At 41.7% G+C, this 16900-nt stretch overlaps 1 protein-coding gene across 3 annotated transcripts in view; it reads right to left on the bottom strand.

Annotated features, from left to right (window-relative positions):
- Positions 1 to 5100: 5100 nt before the first annotated feature.
- Positions 5101 to 16900, bottom strand: part of jmjd1cb (jumonji domain containing 1Cb) — a 155675-nt gene continuing 143875 nt past the window's right edge. For all 3 annotated transcript variants that reach the window (XM_030077080.1, XM_030077082.1, XM_030077083.1), the window contains 13 exons: positions 16759 to 16848; positions 16241 to 16365; positions 15453 to 15699; positions 14768 to 14985; positions 14263 to 14607; positions 13811 to 13979; positions 13163 to 13253; positions 12053 to 12183; positions 11340 to 11462; positions 9969 to 10108; positions 9482 to 9658; positions 8665 to 8796; positions 5101 to 7054 (listed from right to left, as the gene is read on the bottom strand). In XM_030077080.1, coding sequence (XP_029932940.1) covers positions 6962 to 7054; positions 8665 to 8796; positions 9482 to 9658; positions 9969 to 10108; positions 11340 to 11462; positions 12053 to 12183; positions 13163 to 13253; positions 13811 to 13979; positions 14263 to 14607; positions 14768 to 14985; positions 15453 to 15699; positions 16241 to 16365; positions 16759 to 16848 — 2081 coding nt within the window. In that variant the 3' untranslated portion in view covers positions 5101 to 6961. The remainder of the gene's footprint in view (positions 7055 to 8664; positions 8797 to 9481; positions 9659 to 9968; positions 10109 to 11339; positions 11463 to 12052; positions 12184 to 13162; positions 13254 to 13810; positions 13980 to 14262; positions 14608 to 14767; positions 14986 to 15452; positions 15700 to 16240; positions 16366 to 16758; positions 16849 to 16900) is intronic.

Here is a 16900-nt window from a genome sequence, read left to right as displayed (position 1 = left end):
TCAGGGACGTTGTTGCGTGTCTCCACCGCCAGAACCACTGCCAAAAGAAAGAGTTCCTGAACTTTTACAGGGTCTAAACAAGTCCCTGCGTTGGGGTAGGTACTCAGAACGGCCCCGAAAAACTCCTGGGTGGGGCTTGGGGTTTACTTGGTGCTGATTGGATATACTCAAGATGGGATGTGACGTTAACAGAAAGCAATAGCCGGCATTTTTAGGGATGCTAACGTTGTCAAAATGGTCGTGCAACGATTACATCACATCCAGAGCCCGATAACTTTTCAGGAACCTTCCTCCTACTCGGCCCTCTCAGTGGAGACACGGCAGGTGAGAGGGCTGAGCGAGAGGACGTTCCTGTAGCAGCTCCTGCCCCCCAAATACTACCAGGAACTTCTTCAGTGGAAACAGGCCTAAAGTAAGGGATAACCACTTTTGCTCTTCACCGAGTCTCCGACATTCCCAGCTGCCTTGGCCTTTTTGTTGCGCAGGAGGTCCTTGAGTTAGTCCTGAAGTGCACAAATCTGGAGGGGCATCGCAAGGCGCGCCGGCGGGGCTGGAAGGAGGTCGACATGCCGGAACTGAAAGCCTTCCTGGGGCTTCTTTTCCTCACTGGCGTGTACCGGTCCGGGGAGAGGCGACACACAGACTGGCCGTCCCGTTTTCACTGCCACGATAAGCCGTGCCAAGTTCGAGGAGATCTCTGGTACGCTTCGGTTTGATAATCGGCTCACCTGCTCTCGCCGCTGCACCGAGCAGGGAGTGTTTTGCCCAGTGGCCGCGGTCTGGGAGAAGTGGGCTGACCAGCTGCCTCGCATTTGGGTCCCCAGACGGGATTTGACTGGATGAATAACTTTTCCCATTTAAAGGGCGTTGCTCATTTTGGACGTACGTGCCCAAAATGCCATAAACCACTAATATCTGCCATTGAGAACCTTGGTTACAGATGTCAGCTCATTGTGCTGGTATCTGGTAGCCTAGGTCATGTACATGGACTTTGCATGGGGGGGAACTCAAAACAAAGGCCAAACAGCGAGCGAAGTGCTGCTCTATCTCAGCTGTTTATTTGGAAAAGACGATGTTTCCTGTATCCCTGAAAATGTAAACTCATAGCAGTGTGCTTATTGGCTGAAATCTGTTGGAACATTCAGTAGATTTGATTCCTAATGAATTTTAACTTGTAATGCGGGATCAAATTAAGTATATAAAATGTGGCATGGAAGGTTTTAATCGCATTATGTAAGCCTAGCCAGTTGCATATTGAAATGTGGTCTACATAATTTAATTCTGGTAAATCTTTATATTCTTTTAGGACTCAGGGCTCAGGATTATTATTATTATTTTAAATTTGTGATAAGCCACACTTTTACAGTAATATTGAAATTAGACTGCATCAGCTTCTGAGAAATGTATAGTTGAAAATTTAGTCCTTTATGCCTTTATTGCATTACAATAAATGATGATAGCATTCCAATACATATAAAAACATTACAATAAACAGTATTATAATGAATATAAATAACATTACAATTAATGCCATTACAATAAATAAATATATTTTCCTATAGAACAATTCCTTCCTTTAGATATATTGACAGTGCATTTCTGTTTGTAAAAAGTCTGCTGATGTAGCACAAGAATAACTCCATTTGTCTGTCCGTTCATCTGGTTACTGTCTGAAGAACTGGCTGTGTGACTCACTTTCTATGCATGGCAGATGCAGCCATGTCTGGGGAAGACAGGGGCCAAGCCGGAGAGAGCCCAAGGTCAGGGAGTGGTGCTGGACCTCGTGGAGAACCTGCCTGCAGGTCACAGTGTGACCTGTGATCATTTCTTCACGAGCCTGGAGCTGGGAGAAGCCCTCCTCCGGCGGGGTATCCCCTTCCTTGGTGCCATGAGGAAAAATAAACCTGAGCTTCCTCCTGCCCTGAAGCAGCCTGGCCTGCAGAACATCCGCTCCTCCATCTTTGGCTTCACCAAGTTTGCCACTGCCGTCAGCTACATGGCCACAAAGAACAAGCTGGTGATACTGCCCAGTGCTCGACACCGTCAGGCAGCCATCGCCGAAGAATCGTCTTTTATAACATCTTGGACATATCAGCACTGAATGTGTGTGTCCCATGGGGGAGGTGAAGCCTGCCTGGAAACAGGGAGTGACCTAAAGATGCAGGTTCTTCCTCAAAGAGCTGGGGATGGCATTGATTTCACCCCACTTGTCAAGAAGGCAGAGGCTGCCATGCGACCCAGGCGTGGCTGCGGTGGTGGTTGCCCTTGGCGGGTCAAGCCAAAGCAGCAGCGAGCCAGCAGCAACCAGGAGAGGCAGGCAGAGAATCAGGCAGGAACCTGCCCTGTGTAGGAGCCTGTCACCAGCCTCCAGCAGGCAGCAAGCAGCCTGTAACAGGGCCAGCCAGAGGAGCGGCCGCAGCAGCAACCTGCCACCAGCCAAAGCTCAACCCAGCAAGCCGAAGAGGAGCCGTCCTGGCCGGTGCTTGTGCGTCCTGTGCCCGGGCCTAAAGAGGGGAGAAGTGGACACTGTCGCCTGTAAGGAGCATCGTGTGAGGGTGTTCTTCTGCCGGCCCTGCAGTGACGTCCCCGAAGAGTAACTGTTCTGCTGTTTCAGCCACAGACCTCAGTGTTCTCAAAAATAATATGTTCTTGTTCAAAATGATGTTTTCTTCAAAATCAATGGAAGTCTGTAGGGGACTCAGTGAGTCCTTTACTTCAATTGTACACTGTACAAAAAGTAAAAATGTATATGAATTAATATTCTCCATGAACATTGACTGACCTCAGACAGACATAATCATAAAAATGCCACCCTTCCCCAATGCATTTGGCTTCAGCATGATCACAGTCAAAATGCTGCTCATAAGAACAAGTGAGGACTCACTGAGTCCTTGCAGGGTGTGAGAGTTAAGAAAAATCAAACTCTGAAGAGGACTGGAATTTTTTGGATTCATCTCCTGCTTTCTGATAGATGCATCATGAGAGAGTTAATTCTCCAACCTGAACCTCCTGAGTTACAGGCTCTGTTGTCTTGACTCTGGCTAAGAGACACAAGTTCTGATTCAACTAAATCTCACAGCACAGAAATATGAGTGATTTTTGTTTCTTTATAATGCAATCAAACAGTAAAGGTTTCCAGTCAAAAAACAGATTTGAGAGCAAAACTATCCACATGGCAATCACAAAATGTTTTATTGCAAATAAAATGAATTTAATCAAAATGTGAATCAAACTTATTTGGTTTTCAAATGTAGTTGGTTTTTGCTTGCTGCTGAGCTGAATGATGGACCTGAAAGATGTAAGACACGTCTCTGTTAGCTGGTGTGAGTCAGAGAGACAGCCTGGCATCATCCACACCAACATCCCGTGACGGCTCGGGGCCGAGCGGCTGGGCGGTGCGGGCCCGCTGCTGCACGGCCCGGCGCTGCACGGCCCGCTCCCCTGGCCGCTCCTCTGGCCGCTCGCTGGTCTCTAGGTGAGGCGTCCCGTCCAGAGCACTCACTCGTCCCCGGGTCACTTTTCAGAGAAATAAACCCGGTTTCAGGCTGGGGGTCTCTGGGTGAGCCTGTAGCGCCCTCTGTTGGGCCAGTCAAATAATGCAGCTCCAACCTTGTCTTTGCAGTTTCGATTATTGATTGATTGATTAATTTTTACCCAGGAAGGGCATACTGAGATTATGCAATAATTCTATATTATATTTATTTTTTAAAAAGCTTAAAGAGAGATGCAGTAATTCCGGTGTGGTTAAAACCCCAAATTCTTGTGCCTCTTTGTGTTTAGTGATGTACTTTTTTCTGCTTAGTTTGTATCCTGTTATTTGTATATTTAATTTTTTTTTTTTTTTTTAACAACCCGGCCATGTGAACTAACTTCTTTTTTTATTTTATTCTTTCTACAGTTTTTTTTTTTATGTGTATTTAAAAAAAAAAAAAAAAAAAAAAAAACTTTATTTCTGTTTTTTAGTATCTATTTCAAATTTTAATATAAGCTTTAATTTCACCTTTCTTCAAGCAGGAAGGCCTAACTGAGATTATGGAGTTTTTTCCCGCCCAGCCATGTGAATGGTAAAGATGCGGTAGCCCATCAGGCATCAAACTGTCATGGTGTAGTTGCGCCACCCAGTGGTGATGAATACACATTACAATTCCCATGGTTAGGTGTTTTTCCCCCCTGAATGAACCCCTTAGGATTATTTTATTTATTTTTTAAATGATTTCTCCTGCTTATTTTATATTAGTTAAAAATGTCCCTGACGTGTTTTCACAGATCCAGCTCCCCTAATGCATCTCCACCCTATTTTTTTTAGTTTTATCATTTTCCCCTTCTCTTTCTTCTCTCCTCATTTTTTATTTCCCTTAATCCCTCTTTTCATACTCCTTTAATTGTTGACATTATATATAAATAATCCTCTGTTTATTGTCTGCCATTTCCAATAAAAATATAAATAACTAAAAAACAAACTGCCCCTCAGCTTTGTGAATGTACGGAAACTGATTCTGTCTGTATTGTCAGTCCTTTCTGATCTGATTCTGATCCTGATCTCAAACGGTCTTCTTCTGCCGTGGTCTTGTGTGATATTCCTGAGACTGATCTGTCTGTCTGGTTCACGGATGATGTCCCACCTTTCCCAGAATTCCCTGACTGTCCTCACGTGGAACACAGCTGCCTGACAAAATCTGAGAAAATCAGAGAAAATCAGAGGCGGACACACAGAAAGAGGAGCGATGACAACCTTTTGATAAATCCATTTTAATGGAAAATGTAAAACCCTTTTCAACTTCAATGTACAAAGCATGTAACACTTGCACTTTAAAATTTGAAATCGAAGCAAGCCATGTTTTTTAAAAAAATACCTCAGTGAATGTATATATGTATATATTTACACATCATAGTTATGTTTTTCATTCTTTTATCATTTAACTTCAAAAGTTCACCATAGCAAATTTTAACAAAAAAAACAAGACAACTTTTTCTTAAATAAATTACATCTTTTTTGTAAATTTCTCAATTTTACAATGAATACTTTTTTTTTTAATAAAATGCTGAAGTGTATAAGCCATTTAGGTCTTTTTTTCCTTTTTTTTTTTTTTTTTTTTTTTTTACATAATACAACTTTACAATGTCTTTACAATAGTTTGGCAGTTAATTTTCAAAAAAAAAAAAAAAAAAAATTATGGCATGAGGACTGTAGAGCTCAGCAACAATTCCCAAAGTTACAGGCATTAGCTGGTGTGTGCGTGTGTGTGCGCGTGTGTGTATGTGAGTGTGTGTCCTCCATCACAGTAGAGCCGTATTACAACTGAAACCACATAGCAAAAACCTGTACAAGTCACATTTACATTAATGCTTTTTTTTTCTCAATAACATTGCATTATTATAGAACTAAAAAATAAATACATCTTCACAGAGGAAAAAACAATGTTCAGTATGAAAATTAAGAGCAAAAACCGCAGATAAAACAGTACAGATAGAACTAGAAAAAATAAAAGGACAGACAAATTACTGGAACAAATGACAAACTAAGGAACAGCAGTGCATTTTGCCTGCAGACTTAAAAATCTGAGATTTTTTTCTGTTTCGCATTGGTTTCCCTCCCTCCCCCCAAAAATGTTTTTTTTTTTCATTATTTTTTTTAGATTAGTATAAATCACAGTTATTATCCTGATGCTGCTTGCTGCTGGTGATGCTGCGATGATCAGCAAAAACTCTTGAATCCAAGACGTGTGTTGGGGCGGCCGGCACAGGGATTCAGCTGCACGTTCCAGTCATCCAGCCCACGCCCCGCCACTCACGGGACACCCTCCCTGTCCCGCTCTCTCCCTGTCCCGCTCCGTCCAGTCTGGTGCTTTTCAAACTGAGGCTCATCTGGGCTCCTCAGAAAAAATGAGGAATAGTGGAAATGCGTTCAGACGCCTCTCACAAGCTTTTAAACACAAAAGAAACCTGATACACCATCACTGATCTGACATTTTAATAGCATTTTCTTATCATTTCATTTAAAATATATATTTATAATAATTATGAAAAAAAAATGCAATTGTAATTGTATTCTTGTCATTCTTTTCTTATAATTTAGTTGTATTGCTAATTTTGCAGTAAGGTTTTACTAATTTTTCTAGTAATTTTCTTAAAAAAAAAAAAAAAAAGGCTTTACTTTCTCATTTACTCATTGCCTTTGCCCAAAAATAAACAAAAAAATTAACAGAGAATTGGAAAAAAAAAAACAATTACAGCAAAACTATATGTCTAGTTATGAAAATGATCTATTTAATGGCCAGATCAGTGATGCTCCATCAGTGTCTGATTTGTTTAAATGCTTGCAAAAAAAAAAAAAAAAAAACCTACGTGGGGATCAGGCTCCCTGTGGGTAAAATGATTTGACATGGGGGTCCGTCACTAACCGCGAGTCGACTTGGGAGTCGAGGACAGGAAAGCGTCTGAAAAGCTCTGTGGTAGTGTCAGTGTCTGGTGGTGGGTTGGAGTGCAGAGCGCAGGCGGCTCACAGAGCTTCTGTCCACACCAGGAAGCTGCAGGCTGGCTGCTCGAGAGGCCCAAAGCCACAGATCCAGGCTCTCTCCACCGCAGCCACGAGAAAAAACATGAATTAACGCCTGATCCCTGTCTGTGCAGGAGGCCTGGGAGATTCTGTGTTACTAGTCCACTTGGCACTGAAGGTTAGGGGTGATGGTGATGGTGATGAAGATTAGTGTGTCTCTGCCCATTGGGACCTTCCCAGGCGGCACGGGGAGGCCCTCTGGGTCACATGAACACCTGTGTCCTGACGCGGGACGCCTCTGCCCCCCCTCTGCTGGCAGGACACAGTCTTTCATGTGGCGGGTCACGTGACGTGCGGGCCGGGCGGGAGTCTCAGCCCTCGCTCGGACGTGACCTTGTTCCTTTGGCGACGACCTCTCCGGAGGGTTTGGAGGAGGAGGAGGAAGAGGAGGACGTGAATGGAGTGTCATGAGTTCTCCTCCTCCTCCTCTTCTTCAGCACTGCTCCTCTTCAGGGAGGTCACCACCTCCTTCACACAGTGGTACAAGATGTTCTTCACCTGGGGACGAAAACACAGTTCAAACCTGACTCCAGACCAGTTTCAGGGCCGGGCTAAGAGCGGCGCAATATTAGTTGACTTTTTTCGAGAGCTGGAAACTATGAGATTGTTTTCCAGTCTTCACACAGTTTTCCGTGTCTAAACTACAATAAGAGAGTGCCACTCTTTAAAAAACAAACAAACAAAAAAACTCAGGTCAATTCATATCAATGGGCAGTGGCCAGGGAGCCATGCTGTAGTGCGTGTGTGTTGGAAAAACAGTAACTCAGGACATTTTGCCTTTACAAACCATCCGATGTGACCTTCTTTTATAATCCTCATATGGCTAATTGCTACGGCAACGGCCTAATTTTCCCACAGGGAACATTTAAGTTTTATCTTATTTGTGTAAATGAGCCTTCCTCTGTGGTTTTTTCTACACGGCAGCTTGTCATTCTGAACACTGTCAAGAGCACAGACAGAAAATGAACGGTGACTCACTCCTGTTTTACAATGCTGTCTGTGGAATAACACACACACACACACACACACACACACTATGTGAGAGCGTGTGCTCAGAGGGACAGAATGTCCAGAGAACATCACTGATGATGACTCAGTCTGCCACCCTGACTGCCTGTATCTTATAGTGAAAGAGACATCCACCCACACCAAGTGCACACTGACTGTCCCTAATGAGAGGAGGAAGACACACAGATGAACGACACACTGTTTCCACCGATGTACTGCCACGCTATCGCTCATCTATCCACATCTATCAGCGCTGCACTCTGCTTAACTAAGACACCATTTTCTCCAGTTTCTACACAGATTTATGTGATCTGATGAAGGTTTAGCACTTTAATGCTGATTTAAAATGGACCCAGCATTGGTGGTGAGCTCTCCTCTTCACTGCTGTCACAGCAAAATCCATTTTTGCTTATCTAGTTCCCTTGGCGTGATATGAGTCCACATGGCAGTGACATATCCTCATTAGTTCCTCTGTGCTCCCCTGGACTGCTAATCCATAATACTCCAATACTTCCCTTCCGGTGGAGGCAGATGGCCGCCCACCCAGAGCTGGGTTCTGCTCGAGGTTTTGACCCTGCTAAAAGGGTTTTTTCCTCACCGTTGTCGCCCTGTGCTGCTCTTTGGGGAGATTTTGGTCCATGGATTTGGACCAAAAGATCTGCTGGGTTTCTGTAAAGCGCCTTCAGATAACTTTTTGTTATGATTTGACGGTATACAAATAAAACTGAATTGAATTGAATTGAATTGAACACTGGATTTTTATCTCTTCATTCACTTCCATAGCAAAACAGCTCTCAAAATAACACTTTTTGCACATAAATGAACACGAACAAAGTGAATTATGCCAATATAGCAAAAAGAAGTCCCAGTACTCTTTTTTTTTTTCATCTGATTAGAATTTGTGAAAGCAATACCAGGTTGTCTCACCCTGGTGCAAAGTTTCTATGTGGAAGTTTCCTGCGGGATCTACCTTCCATCTCAAATCGGAAAAACAACAATAACAGAGCTGTTTAATGAGGGGATTTCACCACCATGTGGGCCGTCACGTCCAGGGAACTATACAAGCCAACACTCTGTTTTGCTTTAAAAAGATCCGTCACCTGTAGTTTATCCTCATAGTTGACCTCTTCTTTTGTGGACCTGAGCTCCTGGGTCAGGTGGAAGGAGTTGACTACATGTTCAGGAGACACAAAGTCGTTGATGACCTGCACACAGCTGTGGAGGTTCTGGACCTGACGGGATGAAAAGAGGAGAGAGCGTGAGATGAAAATTTCACCGACTCCACTGGGGAACATCCTGTCACAAAATAATAATACCTCAAACTTTCTGCACACCAGTTTTCCATCACTGTAATAAAGTCATCCACACTAGTTTCCCTAAAAGCAGCAGATGACTTGAAACTGGACAGGGTGAAACGCCTCCTCCGCCAGGGAAAATAGTCCCAGGGGAAACGTTTCACATTATCAGTTCTGGGGTTTATGAACGGCAATGGGCTCTCTTAGCCACAGAAACAGAACATTATAAGGTGGCTGTTTCAATCAATAATTCACATTTGAAAATTGAAGGACTTTGATTATACGTGTGAAATCTTCAACACCTGCAGATTATTTACAAATTTTGTGGACATACAAAATGTGGAGAAATTGCAGTAAATGGACCAGGCATTCAAAATTACTGGGATGGTCCTGCTCAAAAACACATGGTTATCAAGCTAAAAGCAACCATTTTATTTAGATCCTTGAAAACTGACATTGTGGATCCAGGAATGTTCACCAGAGAATGCAGAAACTAAAACGGATGTTTGCCTTTGACATTCTTGTCAACACAAGAAAACACAGATAACAGCACATGACATGAGTTAAGAGGACAAATGTATGTGTGTATGTGTGTGTGTGTGTGTGTGTGTGTGATATATACCTGGTGCATGGCCCCAGCTGGTATAAGGACAGAGTCTCCTAGAAATTGAACCACAGTCCAGCCTTGAACTCCGTGCTCCTCCAGCAAGCGCTGCCGCTGCTTTCTGCTCAGGTACCAGCCCTGCTCCCTGATTGGGTCCTGCTCCAGCGATATATCCAATCCCTGCTCCTTACACAGCTAAGGAGGTGGGGCAAGTTGGCGAGGTGGGAAAGAAGGGATAGAGTGGTTTTCAGGGTCGAACATCCTTTCAAATAGCATTTAAACCATCAAGTGACACTAAAGCACTGAAAACTAGGTCTCATTAGAAATAGTTCAAGTTAATTCCAAAAGACAACGTGTGTAGTACTGATCAATTATACAATAAATCTCTAATGAGTGAAACTGCACCATATCCATCATATCAGAGGAGAAGCACACTGGTCCAGATGTCATTTTGAAAAATACAGTATCAGTGTGGTGTGTGTATGAATGATGAGAGAGGACCGACCTTGTGCAGGAACTCCCGGACCTTGTCCAGGTCTCTGTTGAGGTAGATGTGCCACAGCGCCCCCGGGGTCTCGCTGGAGTCCTTCAGCCTCCTCCGTACGCCCTCATCCAGATCCTCCTCCTCAAGACGCTTCAGCACTCCTGCACAGCAAGACACACACACAGAGAGAGAGAGAACATAGGCTATCGTTATTTTTCCATTTGATGTATTCTCATTGTTATTAGAATGTTTCTAAGTATTATGCGGGCCCATCCCATTAAAGCCATACTTAGAAAAAAGAGGGAATATAAATATAGAATAAACTGAAACTATTTAGCTATGACTTGACTGTTTGAAAAAAAAAAAAAACAAGGCAAATTTAACATAAACAAAGAGAAAGAGGGAGATAGAAAAAGAGCAAGTCAATTCACACAAGGAGTGCACACCAGGGAAAATTCTTTCTAGTTGTTTCTCTCTCTCTCACACACACACACACACACAGATATCTACCGTGTCAGCTTGACAGAGTACAAAGAGTATGGTGCGACAGTCAAGCCAACTCTCTGAAGAGCAGTCTTTAAATATTCATGAAGCTGACAAGGAGGGGGTGTGCGTGTTTGGAAAGACTGGTGTTATTTATAATATGGAGGAGGAAAGGAGAGCTTTATAATATGGAGGAGGAAAGGAGAGTGGGTATGGGGGCAACCAGGGGAAGTTGGGCATGAGGGGAGGAATGATGAGAGAAAAAGACAGGGTATAAAGACAAATGAAAAGATGGAGAGGAAAAAAGTAGGGAAGTTTAGTGGGTAGTGTTTTTTTTTTAGATGACAGAAACTGCCCTCATTAGAAAAACACTGATTTCCATTTTGGTTCTTGGTGTTGAAATCCTTCCCTCTCATTGTCTGTCTTTCGCTCTCTGCTTCTACACACATTTATCAGTCCTGCAGGCCTTCCAGAGGGTCCTCGGCCAAATGAGGAACAATTTCACAAGAAAACACAAGAAATCTGATCCTGCATCACAGATGTCACCTTTACATACATCATTTTAATGGAGTAATGCTAATTTAATTTTAAATATATCTTCCTAATAATTACAATATTTTCTTGAGACTGTTTCTTATTTAATTTTGGGGGGCAAAATTTCCAGTAAAGTTTTACTAATTTTCTGCAAAAGTTATGCTTTTTTTTTTTTTTTTTTTTTTTTTTTTTAGTAATTTTCTTGTAACTTTTTACAAGTTTAATTTTAATTTCTGGTGAGTAATTTCTTTCTAATTTGCACATCAAATTGCCATGTTTGTGAAACCAAAATATCTTTCCATATCAGTGTGTCGAGGGCAAAATGGCTTCAAGTGGATGTACAGGGATGACAGTCAGCTTTCAAAGTAGCCTTACCAGTTTTGGATAGGACTCCGTTGCCTTTTGCAACTCCAACATAGACCAGAACAGAGACGATGTCTGAGACCTCCACATGAAGGTTGGCAGTCCCAAAGTCCTGGTCCTGAGATGCTGCCACACCTGGAGAGACCACAGTGAAGAAAGATCCATCAGCACAAAATTATTAGAATTTAGACTGAAAAGGTCAGATTAGTGATGCTAGATCAACATCAGATATCTTGTGTTTAAATGCTTGTGAAAAAACAAAACAAAAAAAACTATAAAATTTTTACAAAACTAGCCCACAAATTACCATATTATCTATATTGTAAACAAAAACTATCACAACACTACAATTTTAAGTATTATGATTATATATTTAAAATTATATTACAAGAAACAAATTACCAAAAACTAAGCCAAAAATTTGATAAACAAAATTTAAAAAAAAAATGTAATTAAAATGAAACATAAAATGAAACATAAAAAGAACTAAAATGAATTCTGTTTAATAGGTGATCGTCAATCATGGTAAATTGTTTTTATTGTTATTATTATTATTTTGGCGAGGATCACCCAAACATCTAGTGACTTGCACTGCAGCCGAACTTTGGAACAGACAGGAACTGGTAAATGTTGGCTGGTTACCTGCTAACTGGCTGGCACAGTGGACAAACAGCTACAGATAAAGTAGCATTTGGCTAGTGGCTGGTGTTAGCTGTGGTTCATACCGTAGGCACAGCACAGTCTTGGTCCCAGGTCTGGCCTGACAAAGAAAGAGGGCAGGTGGGAGGCCAGGTTGAGGTTCCCCTCTGGATCTGAGTACTCTGGCAGGGGCAGATTCCTCATCAAGTCATCATATCTGCAAAAACAAACAAACATTGGCTTAGATTTGTTCACCTTCATTTGTTGATACAATCCAATGCATTTGGACTTTTATTTGCAGTTTTGGAAACTGCAAAGATAACAGCTACTAAAAAGGCAATGATTGCATAAAAGTTGAGGATTTTTGTTTTGAAGGCCTCAGGCTGTGTTCAGACCCCTTTCACAAGCATTTAAACCCAAGAAATCTGACACCGACCCAGCATCACTGATCTGACCTTTAAACACATCATTTTAATCATTAGAAATGTGGTATTCATGACATTTTTTTTACATTTGTTTTCGATAATTTTGTGTTTTTTTCCCCTTATTTTTTCCTCGTGTTCCAGTGACTTTTTTCTAATTTTCTTATCCCATTTTTTCCTCCATGTTTTTGAGAGAAATCAAGTAAATTTGCTCAGGTTTCAAAGGCGGTTGAAAATTTTTCTTCAAGTGTCCAAATTAGCAAAACAACAAACAAACAAAACAAAAAAGTAAACAACTTCAAGAAAACAATCAGAATATTGACCAAAATCTGTAAATCAGTAAGATATTAGACATGGCAATGAGCAAGGAAAATTTAAAAAAAGAAAAAAAAAAAAAATTACCATAAAACTAATTTATTATTTTGAATATAATATAATATATATATATATATATATATATATATATATATATATATATATATATATATGTAGTTATATTTAAAATTATATTACAAAAAATGTAATTGTAAGCAGTACCATAAAATGTGTCTAAAAAATTACAAGAAAATAGCAAAAAAAAAAAAAAACCCACAAAAAAAAAAAAAAAAGAACTCAAAACACCTTTGTTCAGAAGGTGAAAAAATTAAGGTTGTTCATCTTCTATTCATGGATGACTAATTCATGGTTCCAAATGATTTTTTTTCTTTTTTTGCCTAGGGCTCCCAAATGTCAAGGACCCGGTGTGTGTGTGTGTGTGTGTGTGCTTGTGTGTACCTGGAGGGCATCAGGGCCATGAACTCCTCTCCAGAGGGCCAGTCCTTCAGCCTGTAAACCATGGGCTCTCCATCTTTTGACTTGGGCCGCTCTGAGGAGGAAAGACAATTTGTTAGACTGAATTCACACAGAGCTTTGATTTGATTTAATCTTAAATCTAATTAATCGCTATTTTGTAGATGGCACCATGAAGACAATTTTAGTCCAAACATTAGCAGTTAGTGCTAAGATCTATGTACGATTGCTGTTTTACTAAATAATGCACTTTGCGTGGTAGACTCTAATCAAAATGCCTGTTGCAAAGAACCTGTCAGGACAGAGTGAGTAAACTGAGATGAGACTGAATAACAATTTAGGAAGGTAACATTATCATACCTGCTCGTTGATAGGAAAATGTTTAATCTTAGGACTCAACTATTGTTAAAGGACAATCCCAGGGAATCAGCATAATATTTACAAAATGTATATACGTCACATTTCTGCTAATATGTTTCCATCCTTTTTCCATATTTTCAAACTCTGACATAATTTTTCCCGTCTTTGATCCAGCCATTGGTTTCCTTTCATTTCACTACCATATGAAAATGAACTTTCAGAGACTTCAGATTTTGTATGTAAAACATGGGGAATCTGAGCATATAAACTCACTGGTGATGTCTTCAAATCCATCCCAGAATTCCTTGATCCCAGAGTTGGAGACAACCTGGTCTTTACAGTTAAGGAGGTCTCCTTGGTGGTCTGCAAACTCCTGGTTGAAGGAGTCGGCTTTCCATAGACTGGGGTTCAAACGCTTATGGACCCCTGAAACCAACACAGGCTGGAAACACACACACACACACACACACACACACACAAGCACATCAATACAAGTTATTATTACCTCTACTGTTGTGATTATGACTGAGTTATGGCTGCTATTGTTAGTATTACCACTAGTGTCAGTTCAACAATTATCACAACTACTGCTGCACCTACTACTATCATTACAATTATCATTACTCCTACGATTCTTACTACTGTAGTACTAAAACTACCAGAAATTTCTTATCATTGTCACTACCAGCACTACAGTTACTACTCGCACTATCAGTAATGTGTACCTGTCCCTGTCTCCAGCACTCTCTGAACAGCTTCCAGTTGTTCTGGTTGCGGTGATCTTTCAGCCACAGTAACCGTCTGTTGTACAACCAGCAGTGTGGGATATCTGGATGCTGATTGGTTGATTCTTCCGGCACTGCTGCTGTAACCGCGGCCGTCTTCTTCCTGTCTGGTTTGGTGTCCACGGCAACAGCAGAAGTTGGGTTGTTGTTTCCAGGAGTGACGGGCTCGTGCTTGATTGACAGCTTGGTGGTGGTGTTCTGGCGACTGGCGGGGATTTTGTTTTCGACGACTGAGGCGATGATGTCATCGAGTATATTGGGCATTGTCCGCCCACCCTTACCAGTCTGAGGGAAGAGAGGGAGAGATATGGAAGGGAAAGTGAGTATTTGAAAAATCTAACCCACCAGGATTTGTCCCAGTAGGTCGATGGTCAGTACACCACTGGTCTCAGAAATGCCAGTGTACTGAATCTTTAGTATGTATTTATTTTTAGCATGTGTGTACCTGCGAAGCGGTGGAGTAGACTGGTGCAAAGGCGATTCCTGCATCAGTAGACCCCAGCCTCAGCTTTCCTGCTGTGGTTGTCAGCAGATCTCGCAACGTTGAGCCCTGTTCTGTACTGTTCGCCACCAACGAAGAAGTCTTACACTGCTGGAGGACCTCCAGGCTGTCCCCTTCCTTCTCCTCCTTCACCGATTTGCTTAACACCGACTCCTTGTTTTCTGTCAGATGAAGACAAGAGGGAAAGGCAGTTGATTGCTGATCCAAAACAGTTATTGTCAAGTGAAGTTTTGTGAACTGAATATTTGTGCTGAGTTCATCTGGTACAGGGCAAGATCTTAATTATCATCAGCAAAGATTTAGATTTCAGTGAGTGAAACTTCCATTGGTGTGGCTGGGAGCACAGACTTATTATTATTATTATTACTTATGTGTGTGTGTGTGTGTGTATATATATATATAAATCTATATCTATACATATCTGTATCTATCTATCTATCTATTCACACACAAACACACACACACACAATTAAATTGCAAGATTAAATTACAAGCACATTACCATAAAATTACCACCAAAAAGAGAAAATAAAGGGAAATTGGAAGAATAGCCACTGATAAAATTCTCAGTTTCTAGTCTAACAGCAGCACGTAATGCAGTTCTCGTGCAGGCAGCCCTCTCCCTCACCTTTCTTTTCCTCTCGGGACTTCTGCTCTGCCAGGTCTGCCAGGAAATGCAGAGGTGACTGAGACTCCGGTGGAGTGACCGGGGCGCTCCCTGCATCACTCCCTGGACTGCTCCCTCCACCACCTCCACCCCCGCCTCCATTGGTCTCTACTTTGGTTCCTCCTTGGTCTGAGTTCTGCTGCTGGGAGCCCGGCTCAGCTTTGACCAAGGAGAGTTTGTTGCTGTGGTTCAGGACATTCTGCAGAACCTGGCAAAGACATGTTTGGTAGAAAAGGTTAAGCAGCGATAACCAGCTGTGTTCACTTCCAAAAGCCAACATTTAGATGGAGGGTTGCCATACTTACTTGTCAATTACATCTGAAAACTTGACTTCCCATAACTAACATAACAAATTTCCACGACTGTATTTCAGCGTTTAGTACGCTTTTCAACAAGGCGACAAGACACACAAAATATGGTCTGGTGGTCGAGGAAATGAAAATATCTTATTTGTTCTCTCTTCTAAGGCTTTAGCTTGATTATCATCGTTACTCAAAATTTCAGTGACTTTTCTAAAACTTTGTTAATGTTTCACCATTTTCCAAATAATTTCCAAGCCTAGAAAACACATTCCTTGAGTTTTCCAGATTTTCCATGGCTACAGGAAGCCTGGAGATGGCAACATCCTTCATAAGAGTATCATCAAGGTATCTGTCTCTGTCTCTCACTCACTCACTCACTCACTCTCACACACACATACAAACACAATCTCTTTGTCTTGGCTCTAGCGTTAGATTAGCAGGCTGTACCTGTGAGACTCCATTAGTGGATGGCAGTTTGGTGAGGAGGTTCTGTTTGCTGGCGCAGGGACAGTGGGACTTGATGCTGTATTTTTCTCTCAAGGAGTGCATGGAGCTCACCAGCTCTGTCAGCACTGAAATATCAAGATGACATCAACAAGATTACATTTAAAGATAAGAAAAAAAGAAAATCACAGTCACATTTTTTTAGGTTCATGAAGGTAAACAAAAAGGTTTTTTTACATGCTTTGCCACCTTGATGGGAATAAAATTCTAGGGCAACGATGAATATTTGACGTTTATTTATCAGATCAAATATGAGCACAAAATGTCAAATATGAGAAAGTTCAATCCTAAAATGTCTATGTGTGAGAGAAGGCATCGGAGAGAAACAGAAAGGCAGATGAGGTCAGAGATAAAGAGCACCTGTACAACAAAGGTAGAGAGCAAGAGAGAGGGGATGGCATAGGCTGAGCCAGATAGAAAGACAGAGACAGAAAGAAAGAGAGAAGTAGTCGTATCGGTACCGGTGCCAGGTATGATCTGTGTTGGCATCAGGTGTTTGTGATCATGGGGTTGGCCTTTCACACACTTCAGCCAGCCATAGAGCTCTTTATCTGAACAGGGACAGAGAGAGAGATACAGGTCAGGCTTTGTAACTGATACACA

The sequence above is a fragment of the Myripristis murdjan genome, chromosome 19 (genome assembly GCF_902150065.1).
Source record: "Myripristis murdjan chromosome 19, fMyrMur1.1, whole genome shotgun sequence".
In the NCBI taxonomy this organism is placed as follows: Eukaryota; Metazoa; Chordata; class Actinopteri; order Holocentriformes; family Holocentridae; genus Myripristis; species Myripristis murdjan.
This window is presented reverse-complemented; position numbering and strand designations above follow the sequence as displayed.